General features: G+C 45.6%; 2 protein-coding genes across 9 annotated transcripts in view; both read right to left on the bottom strand.

The window, feature by feature from the left end:
* CACNA1D (calcium voltage-gated channel subunit alpha1 D) overlaps window positions 1-14,065 on the bottom strand; it is a 295,056-nt gene that overhangs the window by 156,181 nt on the left and 124,810 nt on the right. The window lies entirely within an intron of this gene.
* Window positions 6,673-7,159, bottom strand: LOC105079589 (large ribosomal subunit protein eL32-like). The gene has a single exon (XM_045505340.2). The coding sequence runs from the start codon at window positions 7,093-7,095 to the stop codon at window positions 6,688-6,690; it is 408 nt and encodes a 135-aa protein (XP_045361296.1). The 5' UTR covers window positions 7,096-7,159; the 3' UTR covers window positions 6,673-6,687.

Raw genomic sequence — 14,065 nt, forward strand, 5'->3', positions numbered from 1 at the left:
CGACGGCATCACCCACAACAAAGAAGCAGGCAGAGCCTGATGCTGCACTTCTGAGCACCTGGGCTGAGACCTTGTCTCACCGTCTCACACTCAGGCCCAGATCCATTTGCCTCTCTGAGGTAGAGTTATAGAGCTAGGCTTCCTTCCTAAACCATGTCAGGCCTTTACATCCCATTCTGACAGCTCAGGTCAAGGCAAATGGCAGTGGGATTATGGGCCCTACATGGGGCTGATCAAAGTTGCTCGCTGCCTCCCTGGGATCTAGGGGGCTCGGGTCATGCACAAACTGCCAAACCCCATTATTTTAGAAAAGAAGTCTTTTCTTAGCATTGCTTCATTTGCCTGGCATGAGCCAAGTGTTCCAACATGTCCTCTGTGGCTGGAAAGAAATGAGCAAACATTTCACAATGGCAGGAACTGAGTAAGTTTACAATCAAACATTTTCAATTTGAGAAGAAAGCAGTCATTCCATTTCTCCATTAACAGAGCTAGACAAATCTTCCACATTTGTATGTGGTTAAATTTTCTCACACATGAATTATAAATGTAATCTCATCTCATGCCCCAGATGCTTACTTGTATCCCTGTAAACATACCACATGCACACCCGGACACGGCACTTGGGAAAAGAAACTCTTTCCAAGCCCTTCTCTCAGCTGATTCTCGAAGCTATGGAGTAAGACAGCCAAAGAAGGGATTATTATTCCTTTCATGTATGAGGGTCACAGTCAACAGGAACAAAAAAGAACAGTAAGATGCCCTCTGCTTTGAAGACAGCAGTAAAGCCTGACTACACCTACCTGGTGGGGAAGTCCACCACCTCCTTGCTGGTCCCAGGCCTGCCCAGCCTCATCTGGGCTTTTACAGAGTCCCAGCTCCGTGACACCAGGACCTCAGCCTAGGGTCATCCAGGCCACTTGGACTGAGCAACCTGAGGATGCACCTTGGAGGAGGAGCTGCTGACTGTACAAGTGTTGGGACCTGGGGAGCAGAGCTGCTCCCATTTTAAAATGTTCACAGTCATGAGTTCGGGTGCACTTTGACCTTGTCCAGAGGAGGCAAAGAGATTTGGGTCAGGTTCCAGCTCTGCCACTTACTGGGTTTGTGGACTCGGGCTTCACCCCTCTTTGCCGCTGCCTCTTCATCTCAAAATAAGAATAAGAAAGGCAGAGACAGCCCAGGTTTGTTCTTGAGTGTGAATGAGGCAACACATGCAAAAACATGTGAGCCAGGGTCTGCGTGGACCTCACACCCATGGACACTTGCTCCTTTTACTTTTGCATCCGTGTAACATGCAGTCCTGGCCTGTGGTGCCCCAGGAACAACACAGCGCCTGGCACAGAGCACCTGCTAACAACTCACCACGTGAACACCAGGACAATAGCCTAGCTCACTGTCCATGTGGCAGGTCTGCACACCCACAGTGCAGGCATCACCCCAGGGTCAGCACCGGCTCCACACCAAGGGAGGCAGCTTCCCTATCCACGCCAGCTCCTACGCCTCTTGGACTGAGCAGTAAAGCCTGTCTACAATTCATCACAGAGCAGAACACTCAGGAGGTGAAGCAGGGCCCAGCTCCCAGGCCCCGGGTCACCCCTTCCCCTCACTGTGCAGGCCACAGAGCAGATGTCTGTGGTCCAGGGCAGAATGGGCAGCTGGGAATGGGCATGAGAATTCAGCTCACCGGTTGTTTCTCTCCATCATAAAAGCTACTCTTTGGGACGAACAGCCCTCATTCGTGGGCACCTTTTCTCCAGGGAATGTCATGAGACCACAGGAACATAGATAACTTCTTTCTGAATAAATTCATAAATTAAAGTTTAAAAATAAAGTGTGTCACCTATAATTGAGACAAAATGTGTGATACATTTACTCAGAAGATTAATAACTCCATGCCTCTAATTCATCATGGTTTTAGTATTAGAAAGTAAAATTAAGTTAATTTAAAAGACATCGGGTGGCTTAAAAACCAAGCACCGCTTAACTGTGGCCATGAAGTGGAAATCAATACACCAGGCAAAGACTAAGCAGAACACAGTGTCTGCAGACTCGCTCCAAGCTGGGGAGCATCACTCGCATTGATCTGGTCCTGCCAGTCAAACCTTTCCCTCAACTGCCACTTAACACCTTCCAGAGGCCAGAGGGAGGGCTCTGCCACCATCCTCCAAGCTCGGGACCCACACGGGTTTTCTGTAAGCAGTTCCATTCCCAAGAAAATCGGTGGCTCCAGAAGTTACTGGAGGATTCTATTTGGTCAGGAGGCTAGGGCTAGTTAATGATCTCTACTTTTTCTTGTAAGGTAAATTTTTATTCAATACCTATCTTGCTCTAAAAAAGAACTCCAGGCAGCAAGAATATAAAAATGTGAAGTAGATAAGAAAGGGAATGCTAGATGGCTGTTTAAAAAGAACGTGGCAGAAACACATGTAAGGGCAGGGAAGGATGTCCATGGCACATGACTACGGGAGTAATATGAACTATACGATGCCCTTGATGTCTGACGAGATCTCTTAATAAGCCAGTCTGCAGCGCAGACACCAGAAAGTGAAGAAGCTTACCTCTGAGAGCAAGATCATGGGGGACTTTCTGTCTCTACTTTTAAAGATTTGTGTGATTAGAGATTTGTCTGATTTGAGTGAGTTTTTTCTCATTGAGCATCTTTTAAAATCAGCTGAAACTCTAAATATTTAGGACAAATGAATAAGGTGAGAAGTAAAAATAAATTAACAAGGAAATGAAAATAAAGTGAAACAGGAATAGGACCATTACAAAGATGTATAACATGAGGACATTTTTATTAATATCACTGGGATTTCTAGCAGCTAATGTGAAAGGAAATCAGACCAGTGACAAAAGTCACCTCATCTTTTGAATGAAATTGTTTCTCAGCACTTAGAAATATTTCTCCAGAGGATTTGCCTAGAGAGAAGAATCAGCTGACAATATGAATTGAGCACCAATTATAGGAATTAAAATAATTTTGCCTGTGTTCACAGAGTTTATACTATAATGGAGAAGACATTTAAAATGGAATACATATGAAATTAATTTTGTGATTTACATCCAGCAATTTTTGAAAATGAAATAAAATAGCATGAAAAACATCAGAATGCACAGCAAATATCAGAATTCAGTAAAAGTAAGTATATTTTCATAAAACTCATGCTTCAGATGACATAGATAGATAGATAGATAGTTAGATAGTTTGGGAGCTACAATGTAAAATGTATCTATTACTGTTGGCCAAAAATTTTTTTTTAATGTTAAGAAACAGCTCTAGAAGCCAATAATCTGGCCCTACCAGTGGATACCCGTGGGGATGAATAACCACTCTCTTATTCTCAGGCTTCCTCACATACTCTCCCAGCACACACGCACACACACACACACACACACACACACACACACACACAACACCTTAAAGTTAAAAGGTATTTAAAGAATCCCTAACTCTACAGAGCCAAACACCCAAGAAGCAACTCCAAAACTCAAAAAGAGCCAAATCAGGAAGTGATAGGGATGGAGGTACATGTCCTAAGTCTGTTTCTCTGGAAGAACTCAATCTTCAGGTAAGGAAACAGAGGCTGGGGCCAAGGTTGGGCAGTGAGTTCCCTCCCAGTCCCAGAAGATGAAGTGGGGCCACAGTGGGAGTCAGCTGTCTCTAGGGTCATCCGCAGAGGAAGGAAAGGAGAGTGGGTGAGACCAAGATGGGAAAGAAGACACAGGTCTGCAGTGTGGCACTGAAGGCAGGAGGGAGGATAGGGTGGGGAAGGCTCTGAGTCACAGATCCAGAAGGTACTCTGGGGACCCAGCAGCACTGCCCTCCAGTAGATGGAGAAACTGAAACCCACAGAATGAAATAGCAGCTAGAGCACATTAAGCACCGGGGGGGCAGGAAGAGCAGCAGCAGACACCTGGGCCCTGGACGCTGAAAGGAGGGAAGGTCCTAGCTGACTTTCTACCTCACAGCCTGCCCGCCTTCCTTGGTCCACCTGGAGGAATGACAGCAGGTCAGAGAAGCAGGATAGGAGCACAGGGGCATCTGAGACCTGGGCCATGGTCCCCACCCAAGCCTGGAGCTTATAGGCCAAGGAGGGTCATGTGTGTCCCCCAGCAGGCCTGGGCTGCTTGCTGTCAGCACACACACCTCTCAGGTGAGAAGAGGGCAGTCAGAGCAGGGGCATCTACAATTACACAGGGACATGAAGGAGAGAAGGGGCTCCTCTTCCCCAGAGGCTTTATGGGAAAGGTGGTTGGCCCTCTGAGCTGGGCGAGCTCTACAGAGTCTGAGGCTGGCCTTTTGAAGACTGTTCTTGTGTCTTTATTCACTGAATGAGATGAAGTCTTTCCTGAGCTTTCTTCAGACTGTGCAGTGATCTCCCGAAAGGAAAAGCTTTTTTAAAAGCACAAGACTGTAGATAGTGAAGAACGCGTCCAAATCCCAGTTCTGCCAGACTGGCTGCAGGGCCCGAGGGAAAGCGCTCAGGTTCTCGGGAAGCCATTTCCTGATTCCCTCAACAGGGAATTAAGGGTTAACACTGATGGCAGAAATGCCTGGCACATGGTTTGCTCTCAGTAAAGTGGCTGCTGTCACCATGTGGCTGTGCTGTAAACGGTACACAGGAGAGTCTCTGCCAGCCTCTTACCAATCAAAGGTAGGGTTCTGGAAAGTTGAGAAGTCACCATACTTGCTTCAGTTTACAGGCCAAGGCACTGAGGCCCAGGGGGAACACCAAGCACTACTCCCCAGCCCCAATGTTGGAAGCCTGTGACAAAAAATAGTATTGAAGGCTCTGAAAATACAAGAAAGAGCCTAAACAAACAAGCACCTTGTAATCACAATCACTGAAGTCCCATTTGGCTACAGCTACAAAAACGACATCCATCCTGTTCATTTGGGCATAGGCGGATGCCTTTTTAATGGTTTCATAATCACTAAGATCAATCATCATTTTAATAATGATTAGTGTTGGAAAAGGCAACAGGCTTAATCACAACTGCCTCAATTCAAAATTCATTAACACCCTGTGACCAACTGAAATCATTGCACTTGAGCTCGCTATGCTTCATAAATGGACCTCCTAAAAGAGCTGTCAAGCTGTTTAATTTCCATTCTCTGTATTTTAAAGCTGCCTTTTACACCAGTAGAGTTCACTTTCCATAGTCACTTCCCTACCAATTTAGTGTTCAGGCAAACTCGTCATCAGGATAACTTTGAGACATATGAACAGAAGATCCCACGAAAGCTTCAACAGCTAAATAGATGCTATTTTCCAAATATCTGGGTTCATTATTTATAAAACATCCTAGTGAGTGAGTTAGGATAAAATGGAGCAAACAAATATAGGTTTTCCTTTAATTATAGTAGTGTTGATGAATCAGACCTCAAATGTCTGGAAATTACCACCTTCCACAACTTGTGATTCTGCTCAAATGCCAAACTTAAAAAAAAAAAAATCCAAATCCAGAACAAATAGTTCAACTGTTAAAACCCAGTCTTGAATTTTTCACAGCTCAAAGGAGAGCACAGAGAGAGCCAAAGATGTGAGATAAGTCTACCCCTCATTACAGCCAGGAAAAGGTAAATAGGTGGGTTCTGAAAACCTGCAGGGCCTACACACCACCAGCTTGCTACTGACTTTGAAACAACCAGACCCGCAAGCCAGGATAAGGAAAACCACAGGCTAGCTGGATGACTTCTGACTACCCATCTTAAACTGGGGAGCACAAGGAATTTTAGAGTCACACAGTCTGGATTCAGAGTTCCTGCTTGGTCCGGCTATATAGCTGTGGACAAGCACTTAATCCTCCCAAGCCTTGGTTTCCCAATCAGTGAAAGTGCTGTCAAAGGAATTAGTGGACTAACGTGCAATGCCCAGTGCAGAGAATGCACACAATAAATGGTTATTATTTTACTGGGAATTGAGGGTAGAAGTTCAGGTCTTGACCTCTTTTCTAATACGGCAGAAGCTCTCTAAATTAATTTGCTTTTAACCATCTGGTCAGATGAACTAATATTCCTGTTCCTTCTGGGTAAAAGATAATGACTAATGCCCATGCCACACTGAACCCATGTGGCTCCCAGGTTGATTTCTAGAAGGTTCACACGTTTTTGTCCTCAATGCTTGAGTTGTATGCTTACTAAGAACTGGTTATGTTTGCTCCTAAGTTTATACCAGGTGGGCTTGTTACTTTAACTACCTAACTTAATCGTATGCTGTTTGAAATGATGAAACATGAGGGCAAAGAGTCACTGCTGCCACAAAAACTCGGCTGAATCCCTGAGAAGTCCTAGGTAAGCAATGCTGCTGAAGGTCTGTTTTCTTGTTGGGTTGGATGTAGGAGAGATAACAGCAAGGGATAAGGGGAAACCGTACACTTTTAGAATTGCTCTCTGCTTTCTTCTCATATACCTTTAAGTTCTTATTCTATTTTTAAATAAAATACAACTGGAAAATGTAGGTACCTGATAGGTGTAGTTTATACAAGAAAGAAAATGGTACCCTGACCAGTAGATGCATAATACTGGAAAAAAAAAAAAAAACAACCTTTCATACCTACACCAAAAGATTGGCAAATAAATGTTCAGTTATATAGCCCAGGTTAAAGTAATGTTTAAAAAGTGTTTCTAATTTTTTTTTCCAGTTTCATGGTTTTATTAACACAAATACAATGTGCACGAGCTGTCTATTTGTTTTCTTCGCTACGCAGCCGGGCGTTGGGATTGGTGACTCTGATGGCCAGCTGGGCTGCTCTTTCCACAATGGCTTTGCGGTTCTTGGAGGAGACGTTGTGAGCAATCTCAGCACAGTAAGATTTGTTGCACATCAGCAGCACTTCGAGCTCCTTGACATTGCGGACCAGGAACTTGCGGAAGCCGCTGGGCAGCATGTGCTTTGTTTTCTTGTTGCTCCCATAGCCGGTGCTGGGCATCAGGATCTGGCCCTTGAACGTCCTGCGCACTCTGTTGTCAGTGCCTCTGGGTTTCCGCCAGTTACGCTTAATTTTGACATATCGGTCTGACTGGTGCCGGATGAACTTCTTGGTCCTCTTTTTGACAATCTTGGGCTTCACGAGGGGTCTGAGGGCGGCCATGATGACGACTAGGAGATGGCTGCCACCTCCATAGGTAGCGCCGAGGAAGAGAGCCTAACTTTTTAAATGAGTCTCCCTATCAGACTTTCTAGAATAACCAACTTACGGATCAGATTAAAAAGCAGGTGCAGCAGGAGGCTGGAGAGACTAACCAGGGCTCACCTTGTCCTCAGCTCCAATCTGAGGTATAGCATTTGACTGTGCTCACCATGAGTTTGTCTCTAGAAACTGCATCATAGGGTCCAGATGCACTGTCAGTCATCAGTGCATGTAGATTTAAATGAATACCATATTGCTCTTGTGACCACTTGTGAAGCCCTGACAGAGCACCGAGTGCCACCACCTAGGGACTCGAGCTTGATGGCGGCAAACTCTCCAAAGTTGAATCTAGGTCATCACTTCTGTCCTCCTGTGTGCCAGAGGGGCACACATGGTAGCAGTGGCAGCATTATGTGCTGAGGCAAGAAAAAGGAAAGGAGGGAGGCAATGTGGGTGAACACAAGTGAGAAAGAGAACGTATTTAAGCGAGAAGCACAGAGTCACATGTGGGAACAGAGGCTGGCAGCCTCTGGTGGAAACACAACTGGTTAGAAATGCCCAAAAAATCGCCCAGGTGCCGATTGCTAATGCCTCACCTTCACCATGACTTCATTTATGCTATCAAGGATTCTTTCATTCTACATTGCAGTCTGTGTGATATACAGTTCTTGAAGTAGGATGAAGAAGGGAAATAAGGCGTTCTCTCGGGAGTCAATGTAAATCTCCACTAGGGTGATCTTCTCCGGATAGACCAAAGACCAGTCCTGCCTCATGAATCATCAGCTGGGGGAGATTGTGTTGGTATAAAAGGCCATCAGGTAAGCACAGCTACCTTCTGGGGAGTGACTACTCAAAACTCCTATTTCTCGCTAGACCAGGGGTTGGTCAATCACGGCCCACAGGCCACACTGGGTCCACTGGCCATATTTTTGTTACTAAAATGTTACTGCAACACAGCTGTGCTCATTCACATAGGTACTGTCTACTGCTGCTTCTGCACTACAACACCAAAGCTGAGTGATATCAACCCAAACGGCACTGCCTACGAAGCCGTAATCATTTACTATTTGGTTCTTTACAGAAAAAGTTTGCTGACCCCCTGCTCTGGACCCCTAGTGCCCATGAGATACACTGCTATTGGCTTTTGCTTCTCTGCCAGATAAAGACAAGGAGAATACTAGTGATTATCCAGCCCTGATCTTTCTAATATGGTGTAACATTTTTGCTTCATGGCTAAGATATGTGTGAAATACTAGCCAAAATCTTTGCAAACACAAACATTTTTAAAAACAGGTCCTGACAGTCCTTCCTTACTGCTTCCTGTGAAAACACACAGGCGCTAAAATTACAGTGACCGCCGAGGCTTTGGAAACACACACATGCGCTGTCCCAGATGGTGTCTGTCTTCGTTGGAGGCACAAACTACAATTCAGAATTGCAGGCACAAAAGAAACTGCTATTTAGGGAATATTTTTTAAAAGACCTTGAAGGACCTGACTCCCCATTATTTCCAAACAAGCTTTCAGTTTTTACTCTGTATTTAACCAAAGTTCCTACAAGACTGTAAAAAAAAAAAAAAAAAACCACACACACACAGACACTGTGAAAATGAGTTAAAATAATAGTTTCTGCAAAATACTTTAAGTGCCATGGCATTCATCCTTTAGAACTAGGTGAGAGAGTACTATAATTTGGTCTGTCAGCACTGATGTCAGCGTACAGCAGACCCAGAACAGCTCGTGTTGATCCTTTGAGGTTTGGCTTGGGGGGTGGGTAACATTGTAACAGCCTTAAATAAGACTTAACATTCATCCTTCTACAAGAAATGGTCCTCAGTAATGCTATCACAGAGAGAACACCAGAGCCATGAAAAGACAGTCCCACACAAAGGGTGCAGGCTCCACATCTGATACTCATGCACGTGTGCAGATAAGCTATGGCAGGCAGTGTTGGTGACAGTGAAATGCTTCACTTTGTACTTGAAAAGGAGTTGGCTGAGATGTGTGCTGTTACCCAGATATTAAAGGACAAGGCTCTCTGCCGAAAGTACTTCATTTTCTAAGTAACCAAGAAATAGGACTATACACCTTCCCGCCCAGGGCTTACTGAGCCAGCCCTCTCTCTGCCATCAACCACCTGCCACCCCCACGGCCACGGTCTAATGATGCTTGAGGGGAAGACAGAGTTGATGGCAGTGTCGGGGAGGAGGAGAAGCTAGAGGGAGGTCCCCTTCCTAAACCAAAGTGACAGGGACTTAAGAGAATCATAAAAGTGGTCTCCTTGTTCCCTGGGGACTCTGCATCAGCCGCAGTCCAGAACCACCAGTCCCCGTCCCTGAACAGGGAGAGGTAGAGGCAGGACAGTCACCATGCTGCCTGCCGGCCGGGTAGGGATCCATGAGCTTCCCACAAGCCAAGTGGACCCCAGGGGGTCCTAGGCTTGAGCTATCTCTGGGACCTCACCCGAGGGGACTGGTCACCATGAGAGGTCACCCTAGGAGCACAGGCTGGGCACTGGGGATTAAAGGGACTGAGCCAGAGCCATGAGTCCCAGGTCAGGGCCTGTGAAAGGGGAGGGCTCAGCAGACCCCATAGTACCCCACCCAGGCCACTGCATGGGGATGCCTGCCAGATGGAGTCTGCCACCTGGCTAGTTTTAGCTACAGAAGCTGCAAAACCTACCAGGAAGAAATCCTTAGTCAAGCCCAATTAAGTGAAAAGGTATTTGTCCTTTTACTGCTTCCACAAAAAGGGAAGGAATTCGAGGCGATATTGGAGAGGGGGGTGCAGAGCACAGATCCCACTCGCTTCCTTTAGCGGCGGGTGGGGTAGCAAGTGGGAGCCTAAATCAGGCTCTAACACTGAAGTTTCAATAACTGAGCTTGACTGGGAAGGTACAGGGTCTTCCCAGGATGTTGTGAAGTAAGCAAGAGAGGAGAGTCACCGAGCCCAGGTGAAAGCAGTGACAGGAGACATCAAATCACATCACGTTAAAACATGAGATTCCTCAGCTGGTGAAATCTGGAGGGGTGAACTGAGGTTCAAAGAGATGAAAGAACTTATCTGACATCATAAACCATGACAGTAGCTACACTGAAACTTTCCCCAGCACGACGACACTTGAGTGTGACTTGCATCCATGTTTAATTTGAAAAAAAAAATTTTTTTAGAGGAATTGGCTCAGGGTCTAGGTCAGATTACAGGTCTTCCCCTCCTTGAGGGTTTTTCCTAAGAGAGCCTCCTTCTCTCTCTTCATTTCACCACTCAGCCTTTCCCTCTCCTGTCTCTCTCCCACCCTCCAATGCAGATGGCCTTTATCAGCTGCTACGCCTGCCCCACCTCCCCCTCCATCTGATTCACTTTGACAATCAGGACCTTACTTTCGGCCACACTGTCCCCAAATACTCAGGCCTCGGTTACGATTCTCGGCTATTTCCAGATCAGGGCCACCAGGAAATGACTCTAGAGCAGGTCTTTCTGGAACCTGGACATCAGCCACCACCTCCTCTTCACCTCTCTCATCATGAGGGAGGGGGCCCAGGGCAGCACTGAACAACCCAAGCCCACCGCACAATGCCACTAAGAGCCCAGACTTCGAAACATCTGATGAGCCCCATTTTTAATTAGGGGGGATACAGTGAGCTTCAGACTCTTCTGCTCTAATTCTATATATCTTATTGGTCAGTTTCCAGCTTCAAAACTCATCTAGAAAATCCCAAAGCAGCAGCACTGAAAACAAAACTCTTCCTTTCCCTCCAGAGTTTATGAATGTTCTCACCTGGCTCCCTTCTGGCCCTGAAGGCAGGGAGTTGGACCATGTGACCCCACGTGCCCCTACATTCTCTCTGCACTGGGTGTCCTGAACCTCTCTGTATACCAGTTAGCCACGCCCTCAACAACACATCACCAGGGGACCAGTGGCCCAATCATAGGACTTATCTCCTCAATTTGTTGCAAACTCATAAATAGATCCGAAGGTCAAGTAGAAATCTGGGTGGTCGCAAATTGTCTGTACTTTTAGCAAATTCCTTTTGTCTATACCTGAGACAAAATGGGCACTTAAGTTAATGAGCAAGTAAATGAACAAATACGCCCACCCTCCTAAAATTGATTATATTTGAAAAGAGGGAGAGGGCTTTGCGATGGCAGACTAGAAGGACACAGAGCTCATCCTCTCCCACAAATATATCAAAAATAGATCTACATGTGGAACAGCTCTCGCAGAACACCTACTGAACTCCGGCAGAAAATCTAGTACAAGTGGAGCGACGAGAAAAATCTTCATGAAACCGAATAAACAACAAGGTCCTACTGTAGAGCACAGGGAACTATATTCAGTATCTTGTAAAGGCCTATAATGAAAAAGAATATGAAAGGGAATATATATATGACTGAATCACTATGCTGTATACCAGAAACTAACACATTATAAATCGACTGTATTTCAATAAAATAAAAAAAAACGACAAAGAAAGGAAACAGGGCACCAACCTGGCAGAGACGGGAGTGATGCAGAGAACACCCCCAAATCCCAGAGCAGCAAACCTTCTTGAAGTATAAACAGTGCCACCATGGCCCTCACACAGCTCAGTAGAGAAACAACCGTCTTCAGGAGACGAGCTGGAGACCAGAGGCAGATGTGGGCTGCTGTGGAAAAGCAAGGCAGCACATCTAAACCACCAAGAGGAAAGGAGGCAGTGGGGACATGGCCATGGACACACTGATAACCAGGTGGCTCTGCCAAACATAGGGAGGGTAGACCATAGGGTCTATCTTGCCAGCATCAGCACCAGCGCTCAGATCCAGCCACCCTCACTGCCCTTGCGGCTCCTGCCGGGTCCTCTTTCAGAGCTGGGACATGGAAACAGACCCAGACACAAATGAAATGTGGTCTTTGCCTTTTCGTGCTCTGCTGTACTGAGTTCTGTCTACTGCCCACGATTCAGAGACAAGTTGAGCCCTCTTCATTCAGGGCTGAAAACAATGGAAGAAACCCTTAGGCCTCTGTGACACTCTTGCACATAAACACACACTCTTTTCTCCCCTTCCCTCTCTACCCCTTTATAAAAATGTAGCAATTGATCTGCTTTCTTCCACCCCTGTTCTACCAATGCAATTTTCATGGTCATCAGAATGCTTTGGGTTTCTTAGAGTTTCTCAACATACCAAAAGGGCGCTCATTTCCACGATGCCCCTCTACCACCCCACTGGCATCACCTGCACAAGTCCAGTCTCGGGCCTATCTGAGGGGACCTCACTGTCCCTCACAGACGTTCTATTTCCGATGACTAATCCCATCAGAGCCACAGCGCAAGGATTACGGGGTGTGCTGAGTAGGTGAACTAACTATGCTGAGTAACTGAACTAACTTAACACCAACTAAAAGCCTGTTGGGATACAGCAGAGTGCCTGGGTGGACTTTTCCCAGGTGAAGAGCCATGTAAAGGGCAGTAAACACCAGGAGAACATACCTTTCAGATGAGTGATTACAGCTGGGCTCAGGCTGGCAGGAAGAGGGATAGTGAAGGCCCCGAAAACCTACCTGGGTGGGAAAGGCTCTGCATGGCAGAAGGGGATGGGGCCTGGGAAGAGGGCAGAGTGAACCTGGCTGGCCAGAGGGCATGGGTTCACTTTCTGTTGTTGTTTTCATTATTATGTAAGACCTAACCAGTCAATGTGCGGACTCTCCTTTCTTCTAGTTTGCGTTTCCTGTTCTTATTACATAGATGAGTTCAAAACCTAGGTTCATTGCAAATAAAAATGAGAACAATGCTGGTCTGACTTCATTCCAGGAAAAAAGAGAAAGGAATGAGTGTTGATCTAATCTCTGTCCTCGGTTCACTCCATGGTTATCTACAGTGGCTTGTAACATCCCCTACCCACTCAAATGCTTACCCCAAATCGCTAATTTGAACAGTATCTCCAGCACTTTTGTCTCAGGCCCTGAGAGTTCAGATGATCGGCCATTTCAGCTCTTGTACACGACACTGACCACTACACTGTAGGTGGGTAAATGCTGACAGAAGGGAAGGAATGAACTACTTCATCTTTTTATTTAAATCTTTGTTGAAAAGCTAGAACTTTGTTTTGGTCACTGAGTACATATCAGATTACTTAGTGAACCCAGAGTCTCTGCCCCATCACTACTTCTCAATCTCCTACTTGTTGGTTTTTGTTCCCCAAACTAACAGAGAAGGCAACGATTCTGAAACTACTCCAACGCCTTATTACTGAAGGAAACACCTTCAGGAGCTCACAGTAAAGGGGGAGAGAGAATCATGTGGTGAGAAAACTGACCCCAAGGTACCCAGGTAAATCAAATCAATCACAAAAGATGGAAGGATTCTGAATTTGATAAACCAGCTAGATTACAGAGGCTCCTGTGGTGGGTTTTAATGGCATTCTGAAGAAGAATTAGCAAAACAGCCCATGTAACAAAGAGCAATGAATCACAATTATTTTTCATCCGTATTACTGCAACTTGCATCTTCCGCTTGAGCAGATTTATGCTAACATTTATTACAAACACTTTCAAACATGGAGAAAAGCTGAAAGAATTTTATAGTGAATACCCCATACCTACTGACTAAATTCTTCAAGATTCTGCTATATAGATCTTATCACGTATCTCATCAGCACACTATTTACCCATAACACATCTTGTTTTTAGATACACTTTAAGTTACAGACCTCTGTATACTTGATCCTTAAACCCTTAAGCATGCATGTCACTATCTAGAGTTCAATACTTATTTATAGGATTTTAAAAGTAAAATTTCCCATTGAGAAACGCATTAATCTCAGGTGTGCCATTTAATGAGTTTGACAAATGCATGCCCTCCCTCCATCAACACATGGAACATCACCATCACCTCGAAAAGCTGTGCTGGGCCTCTTCCCACCCAGTCCCCACCCCACATTCTCTAGAGGCA

Source organism: Camelus bactrianus, chromosome 17 (genome assembly GCF_048773025.1).
Source record: "Camelus bactrianus isolate YW-2024 breed Bactrian camel chromosome 17, ASM4877302v1, whole genome shotgun sequence".
Classification (NCBI taxonomy): domain Eukaryota; kingdom Metazoa; phylum Chordata; class Mammalia; order Artiodactyla; family Camelidae; genus Camelus; species Camelus bactrianus.

Excerpts from the sequence above, each read along its gene's own strand:
- LOC105079589 (XM_045505340.2), bottom strand. The coding sequence starts at position 7,095 with ATGGCCGCCCTCAGACCCCTCGTGAAGCCCAAGATTGTCAAAAAGAGG.